Source organism: Trifolium pratense, linkage group LG2, assembly GCF_020283565.1.
Source record: "Trifolium pratense cultivar HEN17-A07 linkage group LG2, ARS_RC_1.1, whole genome shotgun sequence".
Classification (NCBI taxonomy): Eukaryota; Viridiplantae; Streptophyta; class Magnoliopsida; order Fabales; family Fabaceae; genus Trifolium; species Trifolium pratense.
Window position 1 is genome coordinate 37,082,647 of NC_060060.1, and position 14,433 is coordinate 37,097,079.

A 14,433-nucleotide genomic window follows, 5' to 3' on the forward strand; every position below is an offset into this window, starting at 1 on the left:
TTTGCTGTAACATGTCATGCTTGATTAGCTTCAACCATGTTGGAATCCTTGACCCTCCACTACTTTAAAGGGACAATTTTATTGAATAACATGTGGAGTTGAATTATATGCGTTTTTAGATACATTATTTCCTTTAGTCAGAAAAAATAAAAGGTACATTATTTCCTATACCAAAGTCTAAATCATTTAAAAATTATTTATACTGCCTGAACTATCCTTCTTTTTTTTTTTTTTTGTTGACAATAACTTTCATATCCTTCATTTTATTTATTAGAAAAGTGAAGATTGAAGGATCTATGACATTTGGCTCATCTATCAATCTATGTATTCTATAAAACTTTAGTCATCTTCTACTTGTCATATTTTTAAGCAATCAAATTCTCTCTTATTTTTCAAACTCATTTTTAGAACGATTATTAAAAATACATTTTTATCTCAATAATTATTCTATTAGAAGTCATATCATTTATATGTTGTTAAACTATCACTTTTCGAACAATATGGAATTTCTAATTTACACTTTCTACACAACAAATTTTTCCTCAAGGTCGACATAAGAAGTCAGTCGAACATTTTTTTAAACAATCGGCTCTGATACCACTATTGAGCTGTGAGACGAACTCATAAAATCATTCTCTTTGGAGCAAGAACAACCACATAAGTACCATATTTAAATATTGGGAATTTGAATTCAATACTTTAGATTACTCCCTCCGTCCCAAAAAGAATGACCCAGTTGACCGAAACACGCATGCCAATGCATAACTTTGGCGACTAATATCTTTAATTGTATAATAGTAAAAATTATAAAAAATTGATATTTTGAAAATACTCATCGAGACGAATCTAACAACATCTTATATGTTAATATTTATTTTTATTTATTAGTAGAAAAATATGGTCAAAACAATATATATGAATAGTGCATATATTCAAAATGGGTCATTTTTTTTGGGACGGAGGGAGTACAAAACTAGACTCTTTAGCTAAGCTAGTACCTAGAGTGTGAATTATATATTTTTTAATATTTTAAAATATATTTTATAGGGATAAATCACTAATTTATTTTGGTTTTAAACGCTTATTTTGGCAATATTATAGCATATGAACAGTTTGTCAAAAAACAAAAAACACTTGTCACTATAACTTGTTTTGAATATTAAAAAGTGTAGGGAAATACTAGGGTGGATCATCGTGTCATTTTGTCCACCATGGTCTAAAGATTGTAAATTAATATTGTTGTGATGTCCTTTTTTTTTTTTGAAACTGCAATAAATTTATTGAAAAAACTCCACCTAAACACAAGTAGTGTTTGGTGAGAAAAAGTCAGAATACAAAAAGAGGCATATAGGAGCTAGCAACAGAAACAACAAGAAAAGCTCAACAAGGGAGCCAAAAAAGCAACACAACCACAACCACAATTAGGTTGTGATGTCCTTTTAACCCACCTTTGAATATTAGGTTGCTTAAAAAACATGAACAAGATTGTAAATTTAGAGATTAAAAGACCTGAAAACAATATTGATGTTTCAAAGCTCTCAAGAACCCCGTGACATGGTTAGTGACTTAGTGGTCCAATTCCTACCTAGTTTTAGAGTTTAGACATATCAATCTTGGTATAATTAAATTAGCTAGGACTCCATTTCACTAATAAAGGTAAAAGATACAAAACTCACCAAAAAAAGAGAGTAAAAGATACAATGCTCGAAAAATTTATTATGATGTTTTGTCAAAAAAATTCTATATGTTGACTGAAATACAATTTTATTGACCGTTGACAGAAAGTATAAAGCAAAAAATTAAATACAAACATATTTAAAAACTATTATATGCATTTGGTCAAATTAAATAAATATTGAATACATAAAGTAATAAATAAAATGACGGTTCGATCCCCCGCAACTGCAATTCGGAGGAGCTGAAACCATTTGATGCTAAAACTGACCCCCGAACCAGATTAAACTGGTGGTGAAAGAAAAAATAAATAATAAATAAAATAAAAAATGAATGTTATTCACACTTTTTTAATATAACATTATTATTTTATTTCTGTTCTAATTAATTAAATGTAGGCCAATAATAAATAATATTAATTTATTAAAATTTTTATAACTTTTAAAAATATCATTATATTTTTTAATTAATCCAATGAATAAAAAATGTATAAAACACTTTTTATTTTTTATTATTTTTTGGTACAATAAAACACTTATTTTAAAACAAACAGTATTGCCGAAAAAAAAAACAGTATTATACCAACCACTAATTCATGGCAGGAATATATTTTTTTTTTCTTCTTATGACGCAAAGCAGGAATGCTTAGAAACACGGAAATTCATGTGTGATATTTTGTCAAAAATTAACTGTATGTTGACTAAAGTACGGAGTAATTTTTTTTAGTTTAATTATTGTATACTATTATGTAATTTTCTTTACACGTACATTCAATAATTGTTGTCACATCATTTAATGAATATGACACATCATGTATTTTTTAACACGATACATGATGTATCAGTATATTATTGTACGTATGTGTAAAATAACTTTACATTAAACTTTTTTTTACCGTTGACAATTTTTTTTGACTAAAAAAATACAATAAAATAATGCAAAATGTGATTTTATTTTTGAATAAGATTAGGTTTAAATAAATTTTATGTCATTGATAAAGTTGAGTGTGATCCAACGTGTGGAAATATGACCAACCATTTATTTAGACTAATCTCATCTATAATATACGATCGAACACTACAAAAGAGCTTTGTAGCATTGCAAAAGAAGATACTAAATAGCCAAAAACAGATGCAACAAGGCAGTTAGTGTCAGTTTAGCGTCTAAGTCGAGGTTGACGTTTAAATGCCTGAAGTTAAACAGTTGCGTCTTGCAGATGCTATATAGCATCTGTCTCGTGTGACACTAATATGAAGTTATAGACATATGTATAAAGCAGACGCGGGTAACTTCAACTTTTTGATGACGCTTTCGTTTTCTTCAATGCCACTTATAGAATATAAAATTTCACGACTATTCTATCACGCAGACCACCACAGGTGGTTAAGTTTGACAAAATTAACATTCTGAACAGGCCAATAGTAGTTTAGTACTCCCTCCGTCCCTAATTATAAGCACCCTTTCAAAGATAAAATTTGTCCCTAAATATAAGTCTATTTTCAATTCCCTAAACACATTTATTATTACTTTTTCAAACATAACCCTACTTCCCATTGAAATCCGAAAAGTCAAATACAAATCTATTTTTTCACCAAGGACAATTTAGTAATTGTAATACCCAAAAGGTACACATTTATTACACTACCAACTTTTCTTAATATACGTGAAAAACCCCAATGGAGACTTATATTAAGGGACGGAGGGAGTACTACACTGTAAAACAAAAAAAAGTAGTTTATTACTACGTTAACAGTCTGTTTGGTTCAAGGGAGAGTGGAAGGATTGATTGTGGAAGGAGAGAAAACATAAATACCAATATCATTCCCTCGTTTGGAATCCTTGACAGAGAGGAAAGAAAGGCATATTTTGGTGGGGCCCACGCTTACGAAGCTTTCCGCCCAAAACTGGGAAGAAAAGAAAGTGTTGAGGGGTGATGTTATTTGGCAAAAGGACAATATTGCCCTTGGTTTTGAGAATCCACGTGCTATTTTGCTTCACACGCCTATTTGTTTGTAACATTTTACTATCATCTTATAATTATCATCATTTACCATATATTTGTATGCAAATATATTAATATATTATAATTACATTTTTTTTTTGTTTTATTATAATTACAGTAATACTATAATATTGTATAAATAAATTTCAATATATTTATACTTAGAAATTAATACAACTTTGATTTTAATATAGGGGTATTTGTGTCATTCACTAAATTCAAATTTTTCTTTTCTCTCACTTTCTATTTACTTTCACTCAAACCAAACAACTAAACAATTATCTCACTTTCCATTCACTTTCTACTCACATTCATTCCTTCATCATTCTTTCCTCTCACTTTCTTTCCTTCGACTTTCCTTTCTCATCCAAACAAAGCCTAAAGGTAATAAATATATTTCAATTTTTCAACAAGTTGTAAAACACGCGAGGTATTTCCGTGCACATTTATTATAGTTGATTTTTAGGTTTATATTAAAAAATCGCTATTAATTATTATCAAATTTTAGCAAATGTTTGTTCAATTGTATGTGTGCACTTTTGTAGTCTACATCGGTACGTTTTGTGTCAGAGTGGCTGATTCAGTTAATATATCTCATTTTGGCTTGTTAAAAAAAAAATTGTATGTGTGCATTGCGTGCCCTTTGAGATGCTCTGCCGACTGCCACTACTCTCCACACTTCAAACTTATAAACCTTAACATTCTATCTCATTTGACATCGATTCCTAACCTAGTATTTTTCCTAAGATCGACTACTCCGAATTATATATACAAATCAAAAGTTAAAGTTATATTTTACGGGTTAAACCTTAGTTTTAAATCATTATATATATATATATATATATATTAGTCATTTAAAACTAAGATTTAACCCGTGAAAAATATTTACATATTTACAATGACACCACACCAAACACACATCCATGCTAAAGCTCTATTTATTATCTTTGATCTTGATTTTTATTTTCAAAATATTACTCTATTGTTATAAAATTTTGGCAAATATTTGTTTGATTCTATCCACTGCCTACCCAATTAAGATTCTCAGAAGCTTGCTTTCTGCACTTCAAAAGCACAAATGTTAGCATGACATTTAATTTGTAATCTATTCCTAATCTTGGTATTTGTTGTGTCCAGATAAAATATTATGTATAATAATCGATAATTAAACTAGAATATCTTCAACAGTGAAATCTTAGTTGTAACTCATTTAGTGTATACTTTTTTTTACGATGTCACCACATCAAGCGCGCATCAAAGTAAAAGCAGCTCCATTTAGACCTTTATTTTTTTAAAAACTTACCATTATTATGAAATCGTAGCCAACATTTTTTTTTTTACTGTGTCCACCTTCTGTCCGTTGAGATGTTTTGCAACTACTCTCCATACTTCAAACTCATAGACCTTTGCATCTCATATGTCGTCGATTCCTAACCCTAGTTTTTTTTCTTCAAGTCACATATTATATATATCAATAAATATGTAAATTCGAAAACTTCTAACCAGTTAAACCTTAACTGTAACTCATTAACTATATGCTCTTTTTTTTGTCAAGTAGCGTAGTGGCTAGGAAATCCACCTTAAAGATGAATAAATGGAGTGTTTCGGGTTCGAACCCGGGCTCCTGCACGTATAGTACGATGTCCCTACCAACTCATTAACTATATGCTTTTTCTTTTATGATGACACCACACAAACACACATCCATGTTAAAGCTCTATTTATTATCTTTGATCTTGAGCTTCATTTTCAAAATATTACTATTGTTATAAAATTTTAGCAAATGTTTGTTCGATTCTGTCCACCGCATGCCCAATTGAGATTCTCTAAAACTGCTTTTTACACTTCAAAATCACAAATGTTAGCATCTCATTTAATTTTTCATCGAATCCTAACCCTATTATTTTTTTTGTCCAAATAAAATATTATATATACTAATCGTTAATTAAACTAGAATATCTTCAACAATTAAATCTTAGTTGTAACTTATTAACTGTATATTTTCTTTTACGATGTCACTACATCAAGCACACATCAAAGTTAAAGCTCCATTTATATCGTTGATCTTGACCTTTATTTTCAAAAAACTTACTATCATTATGAAATCTTAGCCAACGTTTTTTTGACTGTGTCCACCTTCTGTCCGTTGAGATGCTCCGCAATTGCTCTCTGCACTTCAAACTCAGAGACCTTTGTATCTCATCTGTCATCGATTCCTAACCCTAGTTTTTTTTCTTTCTAGGTCACATATTATATATACCAATAAATAAGTAAATTCGAATAAGTAAATTCGAATACTTCTAACCTTAATTGTAACTCATTAACTGTGTGTTTTTTCTTTTACGACGACACCACACAAACGCGCATCCATGTTAAAGCTCTATTTATTATCTTTGATCTTGAGCTTAAGTTTCGAAATATTACTATTGTTATAAAATTTAAGCAAATGTTTGTTCGATTCTGTCCACCTCATGCCCAATTAAGATTCTCTGAAACTGCTTTATTCACTTCAAAATCACAAATATTAGCATCTCCTTTAATTTTTCATGGATTCGTAACCGTAGTATTTGTTTTGTCCAGATAAAATATTATATAAACTAATTGTTAATTAAACTAGAATATCTTCAATAGTTAAATCTGAGTTGTAACCCATTAAGTGTATACTTTTTTTTACGACGGCACCACATCAAGCGCGCATCAAAGTTAAAGCTCCATTTATATCGTTGATCTTGACCTTTATTTTCAAAAAACTTACTATTATTATGAAATCTTAGTCAACGTGTTTTTGACTGTGTCCACCTTCTGTCCCTTGAGATGCTCCGCAACTGTTATCCACACTTCAAACTCAGAGACCTTTGCATCTCATCTGTCATCGATTCCTAACCCTAGTTTTTTTCCTAGGTCACATATTATATATACCAAAAAATAAGTAAATTCGAATACTTCTAACTAGTTAAACGTTAACTGTAACTCATTAACTGTATGCTTTTACTTTTACGACGATGACACCATAGAAACACACATCCACTTTAAAACCTGAGTTACAACTCTAAAAATTCATGACATAATAAATGCATGCATCAAAACACGAGAATAGAAGTTTAACGGAAGATTCAAACGAGTCTCGCGCGCGCTAAAATTTGACCAACCATTACGTCAGACTAATCAGCTCGCGTGCGTTTCACATAACAAAACCCTAAAATAAAAAACAGCACTATTCAATTCAACAAACTAACAAAGGATTCTCATTCAAAAATCCAAAAACAAAACTAGTAAGAATCTGGTCAAAAGAAGAAAAAAATAACAAGGGGGGTTGTTGTGGAAAAAGAAACCTAATGAGGGGGTTAATAAAAATAAAAAAAGTGGTGAAAGTCCAATGTATCCATCCATCATAGTCAACATCATTACACACTCTCTCTTTCCATTTTCTTAGTATAAAAAGAGACTCTTGCGCAGCTCTCACAATCCTCCTCTCTTCTCTCATTTTCCCATCCTCCATATCCCAAATCCTTTCATGAACCCTTTTCCTCTGTAATTTCATCACACCCCACAATCTCTGAACCACAAACAAACAACCATCCATGGCTGGAAAAGATTCCATTTCTCTTGAGGAAATCAAGAATGAAACGGTTGATCTGGTATAATTTTCACTAACCCATCTTTTTTATTTTCTTAATCATTTCTTATTATACTTATTTATCTGCTTAAATCTATATAAAGTTTTGATTTTTTTTTTTTTTTTTTACTTATGATTCTTGGATTGACTTCAAGTCAATTATCGTAAACCTGATTCAAAGATTTCAATTCGCTTTGATTTGTATGTGGAATTGTTCATGCACAAAAGGGTAGTAACGAATTTTGTTATCTTTTTGTATTAGCAACTTTTTAGCCTTAATTTTTGTTTTTTTATAATTAATCAATTTTTTAACATAAATCAAAGGGTTCTTGATTTAGATTAAAGTTTGCATGGTCTGAAATGAAACTGGGTTTGATTATGAAATCATTTTTCACAACTATACAGAAAAAAAAATGAAAATTTCTGTGATACTATTATTGATACCAAACTGATGAACTTTTATCTTATTTTATTATTTTTTTAATTATTTTTAATTTTTTCCTCCAACGAATCAGTGGATCTAAACGTGATTGACACAGTAAGGTTACATTTTTCAATTATTTAATTATTTTTAATTTTTAATATATTTAATTTAATTTTTTAACTTTCTTATTTGTCTAGATGTGTACCTATTATATTTTCTACCATGTCTAATCAATCTGTCTCTTTCTCTGTCTGCGCCTTGTTTGGCAGTATGGAATTTTTTAAGTACTCTTCCGTAGTACTTTTTTTATTTTTATTTTTCTGGTTTTTTTTTCCCTTAACTGATACAAACGGTTTTCATTGTAACTCACACATTTATGATTTAACGATCCTGATTTCTGACACACCAGATGGTCCATACCCTTTTTTCACTTTTTTATTTGACCATTTTGCCCTCAACCCCAATTTTCAATAAGCACTTTTTATTTGTCCTCAACCAACCACTAGTACAATTTCCTATAAACACTGTTATTTTCTCAATGTAAATTTGGCAGACTAAATTGAAGATTCACCGACAATATAAAATAGTTTTATATTGACATCTGATGAATATCTTGTATTCCGTTAAATTAAAGATAGATGATAAACTTAGTTGTATGACATGATAATTAGTGTTTTTTTATTGGGTGATCGTATAAAACTATTTTACACTAACAAAACCTCAATTTGGTATTAAAATATATATATATATATATTTATTTGCATTAAAGGGTATGAATTCATTGTTTGGTAGTATGTCAATTGAGTGTTCCTAGTTTGTTTGGTCAATTTGTTACTGTACTCTTCATGTTATTTGTTGGAAAAATAATACTAGAATGATTAACTTTTTTTATGATAATATTAATGTAACCAAACGGATCCTAAGATATGAAAGCAACTAGTGCAAGGTGTCACACATGGGATGCTAGTTGTGGTGTCTCCTCTGACATAAGGCACTGTTTGTTTGTTAGTTTTGGGCGGTGTTCAGCGCGTTAGTCAACGCTTTTTGTGATTGGTTGGAGTCTCATCTACGTGAGCCACCACTACTTGCATTTATCTTTTTCATTCAACGGTTGTAATCTTCACACTTTTAATTATTACTAGTATTCAAAATATATTTATTTTCTTCTTTTTTTGACATTAAATACAAATGAAATGAATCTGTTTGATTAATTTTCCATAATTATTATTTAAGGAAGTTGAAATTAATTCATTGATTGATTGATTTATTACCTTTTATGATTGATTTACTGTCGAAACCGTGTTTGTTTTCGCGGTAATTATTATTATGTTAAATGCGTGGCGAACTAGAGGCTTCGATTTAGCTTCCACGTTAACTTTTCGCGGTAATTATTACTATGTTAAATATTTTGTTAAAAGCCGGTCTCTCCTAATAAATATTTTTTCATAAATGTCTGTCTGAAATCGAAACCAATGATGACATACACAAGATAAATAAATGAACATAAGAAATAAAAAATTGCATTCATGAAGCTTTGAGAGAGAAAAAGGAACAAATAATTGCTTAGTTGTAATCATGTAGTGACTCAATTTGCAACATCATTTCTTGTGGTGGGATATGCTATTGGTTGTGTCATTCATTGGAATGTCGGAAGTAATTGCGTTTTCGAATACCATTTGTTAATTTGCAGGAACGTATCCCTGTCGAGGAAGTTTTCGAGCAACTGAAATGTACCAAAGAAGGTTTGTCCTCGGAGGAAGGAGCCCATCGGCTCGAAATATTTGGACCAAACAAGCTAGAGGAGAAAAAGGTTCATTTCATTATGATGCTTAAATTAATTGCTAACATGTCAAAAATATTCAATTACTAAATGCAATTGCTGATTAATAATACAGGAGAGCAAACTTCTCAAGTTTCTTGGGTTCATGTGGAATCCTCTGTCATGGGTTATGGAGGCTGCCGCTTTGATGGCAATTGGTCTTGCAAATGGTGACGGGAAGCCCCCGGATTGGCAGGATTTTGTCGGTATTGTTTGCTTGTTGGTGATCAACTCTACCATCAGTTTTATAGAGGAAAACAATGCGGGTAATGCCGCTGCGGCTCTTATGGCTGGTCTTGCTCCCAAGACAAAGGTAATACATTTAATTCTGTGTCTGGGTTCTGCACGAAGTAACTAAGGATGCATATATGAATCGGTTGATAAATATCTGTGCAGCCAACAAGGCCTATAATGTTTCATGTTTTTAAGACATTGTGTATTTTAATGAATGGTTTTCAAGTGTTGCGATCAAATCATTAGAAAAATGTGAGAGGTGTTATATATATGTCATTTGTTGAAAAACAAAACTAAATGGTTATGAAATTCGCATTCATTGTTTTGCTCCATGGTTATATGCTATTGAGGACTGACTCGAAAATGCCACGTGTTTGCAGGTTCTTAGGGATGGTAAATGGAGTGAGCAAGAAGCTGCAATTCTAGTCCCTGGAGATATCATTAGCATCAAGCTAGGTGATATTGTTCCAGCTGATGCTCGTCTTCTCGAAGGTGATCCTTTAAAGATTGATCAGTCTGCTTTGACTGGAGAATCACTTCCTGTGACTAAACATCCTGGGCAAGAAGTTTACTCTGGCTCAACTTGTAAACAAGGTGAAATTGAAGCTGTTGTCATTGCAACTGGTGTCCACACTTTTTTCGGGAAAGCAGCTCATCTTGTGGACAACACCAACCAAGTTGGACATTTCCAGAAGGTGCTTACAGCAATTGGAAACTTCTGTATCTGTTCCATTGCAGTTGGTATGTTGGCTGAGATCATAGTCATGTACCCTATTCAACACCGAAAGTACAGAGACGGAATTGACAACCTTTTGGTCCTTTTGATCGGAGGAATTCCCATCGCCATGCCCACGGTGTTGTCCGTAACAATGGCCATTGGTTCACACAGGCTTTCTCAACAAGGAGCTATTACCAAACGTATGACTGCTATTGAAGAAATGGCTGGTATGGATGTACTTTGCAGTGACAAGACGGGTACACTCACACTTAACAAGTTGAGTGTTGACAAGAACTTGATTGAGGTCTTTGAAAAGGGTGTGGACAAGGAACATGTTATGCTTCTTGCTGCAAGGGCTTCCAGGATTGAAAACCAGGATGCAATAGATGCCGCCATTGTTGGAACTCTAGCTGACCCAAAAGAGGTAACTTCTCTATAAAATTGTATCAATTGCTATAGTTTGGTTTGTTTGAAAAATGTCAACATGACTGATTATCTTGAACAAATATTTGCCCCGTGCAGGCAAGGGCTGGGGTAAGAGAAGTCCACTTTTTACCCTTCAACCCCGTTGATAAGAGAACTGCCTTGACTTACATTGATGGCAATGGGAATTGGCACCGGGCAAGCAAAGGTGCTCCAGAGCAGGTAAGCTCATGCTTATATTTTTTTAATACTTGTGAGATATGATTTTTAGTTATGTATCAATCTGAATGTATTTATGTGGTGAACAGATCATGGAGCTGTGTAAACTTAGGGAAGATACAAAGAGGAACATCCATGCTATTATTGACAAGTTTGCAGAGAGAGGTCTTCGTTCTCTTGCTGTTTCTAGACAGGTATTTTATATCTAGTATTCATGTTTGAAGTTTGTCTTGAAATTTTTATTTCTTTTCACTGATCCCCTTGGTATCCTGTTCTGCTTCTGCAGGAAGTTCCTGAGAAAACTAAAGAAAGCCCCGGTGCTCCTTGGCAGTTTGTTGGTTTGCTGTCACTTTTTGACCCACCTAGGCATGACAGTGCTGAAACTATTCGCAGAGCACTTCATCTTGGTGTCAATGTTAAAATGATTACTGGTAATTACTCTAATCCATTCCCCTCCCGTTCCCTCAGTTTTTTCCCTCTAAAGACCGACTTTATATGTAATGGTATTTTGTTATCAAGCTTCCTTGAGTTAATATCCAGACTTTTGTTTTGTTTTTAAGGTGATCAACTTGCCATAGCAAAGGAGACTGGCCGAAGACTTGGGATGGGAACTAACATGTATCCATCTTCTACCTTGCTTGGTCAAGACAAAGATGCAAATATTGCCGCAATTCCAGTTGAAGAGCTGATCGAGAAGGCAGATGGATTTGCTGGAGTATTTCCAGGTTCATGCTCGACCATTTCACCATGATAACTTATGTTTTTCCCCCCCTTTTGTTCTTGTTACTTTCTATTTCTCTGCTTACCATATCTTACTTATAACCACAGAGCACAAATATGAAATTGTAAAGAAGTTGCAAGAAAGGAAGCACATTTGTGGAATGACCGGTGATGGTGTCAACGATGCTCCAGCTTTGAAAAGGGCTGACATTGGTATTGCTGTTGCTGATGCTACGGATGCTGCAAGGGGTGCTTCTGATATTGTCTTGACAGAACCTGGATTGAGTGTTATCATCAGTGCAGTCTTAACCAGTAGAGCTATTTTCCAAAGAATGAAAAACTACACGGTTGGTTGCTGTCTGATATCTTCATAAACAATATAGTATATTTTGGTTTTGTATTTTCCAAATTAACTTTGTTGCTATTCTTTTCCTTGCATTGCAGATCTATGCAGTATCTATCACTATTCGTATAGTGGTAAGTGACAAGAATATATATATTTTGTGCCTGTATTTAAATTCATTGTGACAAGAATTCTAGTTAAAGAATATATTTATCAGTTTGGGTTTTCATTCTTCTTTCCCCCTCGAATGCAGTTTGGCTTCATGTTCATTGCATTGATCTGGAAGTTTGACTTCTCTCCTTTCATGGTCTTGATTATTGCCATTCTTAATGATGGTAAATCCCTTTGCAAATATTTCGTTGAATATGACACGGAATTCCCTTCATGATTGTGCTGATTTATAATTATTTGTCTGACATAATAATCTGTATACTATTGTAGGAACAATCATGACAATTTCCAAAGATAGGGTGGTGCCATCTCCATTGCCTGATAGCTGGAAACTAAAGGAGATATTTGCTACTGGGATTGTTCTTGGAGGGTATTTAGCCCTGATGACTGTAATCTTCTTCTGGGCAATGAAAGAAAACAAATTCTTCCCTGTAAGAAAATGTGAAACTGGCCTGTCTATATTCAATTTCTTGATTTGGATCAAATATATAAATACTCCTTGATTATTTTTGCAGGACAAATTTGGAGTTAGACACTTGAATCATGATGAAATGATGTCTGCTTTGTATCTACAAGTCAGTATTGTTAGCCAGGCTCTGATCTTTGTGACTCGTTCCCGTGGTTGGTCGTTTCTTGAACGCCCCGGAGCTCTATTAGTTATTGCTTTCCTCATTGCTCAACTGGTAAGGAATGATGATTCTTCAATATTTTCCTGTGTGAGGAATGGGTGACGGTGATAGAATAATAATGTTTTGAACAATGTGTCTTGCAGATTGCTACATTAATAGCAGTATATGCTAACTGGGGATTCGCAAAGGTACAAGGAATTGGTTGGGGTTGGGCAGGAGTAATTTGGCTCTACAGTGTTGTCTTCTATATTCCCCTTGATGTGATGAAGTTTGCCATCCGCTACATATTGAGTGGCAAGGCTTGGATGAATATGCTAGAAAACAAGGTATTGGTTCATTCATTAACTAACCAACTCTTTTTGTGTTTCTTAAAATGTGGAACAAAGATATTCATGGATCGGTTGTTTTACAATGCGTGACAGACTGCGTTCACCACCAAGAAAGACTATGGAAAAGAAGAGAGGGAAGCTCAGTGGGCACTTGCTCAGAGGACTCTACATGGACTTCAACCACCAGAAGCTTCTGGCATTTTCAATGAGAAGAGCAGTTACAGAGAACTGTCCGAGATTGCTGAGCAGGCAAAGAGAAGAGCCGAAGTTGCAAGGTAAATATTCATACATACCGTTGCTTACTTGAGTCTTTCAATTCTGAGATTACAGATGTATATAATCATCATCATTAGTACATATATTGATTCGATTCCATCTATGCTTATTGCTTACAGGCTTCGTGAGCTTCACACACTCAAAGGACATGTTGAATCTGTGGTGAAGCTGAAAGGTTTGGACATTGATACTATCCAGCAGCACTACACCGTGTAAGAAGCTCTCTAAAATTGTAGATACCAGAAAATGGCCAAAGTTGAACATGATGATAAGTGAATGAAAGCAATAAAGAGAAGGCCTATAACTACTACTTTAGGGCTTACCAGGAATTGGAGAGGAGAATGTGAACCATTTGATGATATATTAGCTTAGTTTTTTCCTGTGTACTTTTAAGTTCTGCCTAAATGGATAGTATTTGCCTTCTTTTAACTTCATTTTCCTTATATTTTCTTTAAGCTCTCTAGTTTCAGTCCTTGATTTTCCCATGCTTGTTTTTCATATGGTTTTGGGGGCTTCCTCATTTTAATTATTGTATGCCACATTTAGATGGCAGACATCAGATGATGTCGATATTGGAATTTTTTAAGGTGGGTGAATAAACTGGTTTTGTATGGTTTTAATGACTTGCGGACCAAGTTAGACTCTTGTAGCGAACCTAAGTTCGAAGTCCGATAGTGTCTTGAATGACATTATCTACTATGGATGGAACATATGAGAAACAAAAAATAAGAATAAAATTAAGGGTGTCCCAAAGTTAAATTAAGGGAACATATGAGCTACTTTGGATTAATTGGATCTTAAATGGTTAGTTGGTGATGTCTAAGAAGATAGTTGGA

General features: G+C 33.0%; 1 protein-coding gene across 1 annotated transcript; it reads left to right on the top strand.

The window, feature by feature from the left end:
- Nucleotides 1–6,848: 6,848 nt before the first annotated feature.
- Nucleotides 6,849–14,217, top strand: LOC123907399 (plasma membrane ATPase 4). Its single transcript, XM_045957660.1, has 16 exons — nucleotides 6,849–7,314; nucleotides 9,407–9,526; nucleotides 9,612–9,848; nucleotides 10,150–10,911; nucleotides 11,010–11,132; nucleotides 11,219–11,323; nucleotides 11,416–11,560; nucleotides 11,690–11,854; nucleotides 11,958–12,196; nucleotides 12,294–12,326; nucleotides 12,446–12,527; nucleotides 12,634–12,794; nucleotides 12,879–13,046; nucleotides 13,136–13,318; nucleotides 13,415–13,596; nucleotides 13,717–14,217. Exons 1-16 carry the CDS (start codon nucleotides 7,258–7,260, stop codon nucleotides 13,811–13,813), a joined length of 2,859 nt encoding a protein of 952 aa, XP_045813616.1. The 5' UTR covers nucleotides 6,849–7,257; the 3' UTR covers nucleotides 13,814–14,217.
- The last annotated feature ends 216 nt before the right edge of the window (nucleotides 14,218–14,433 follow it).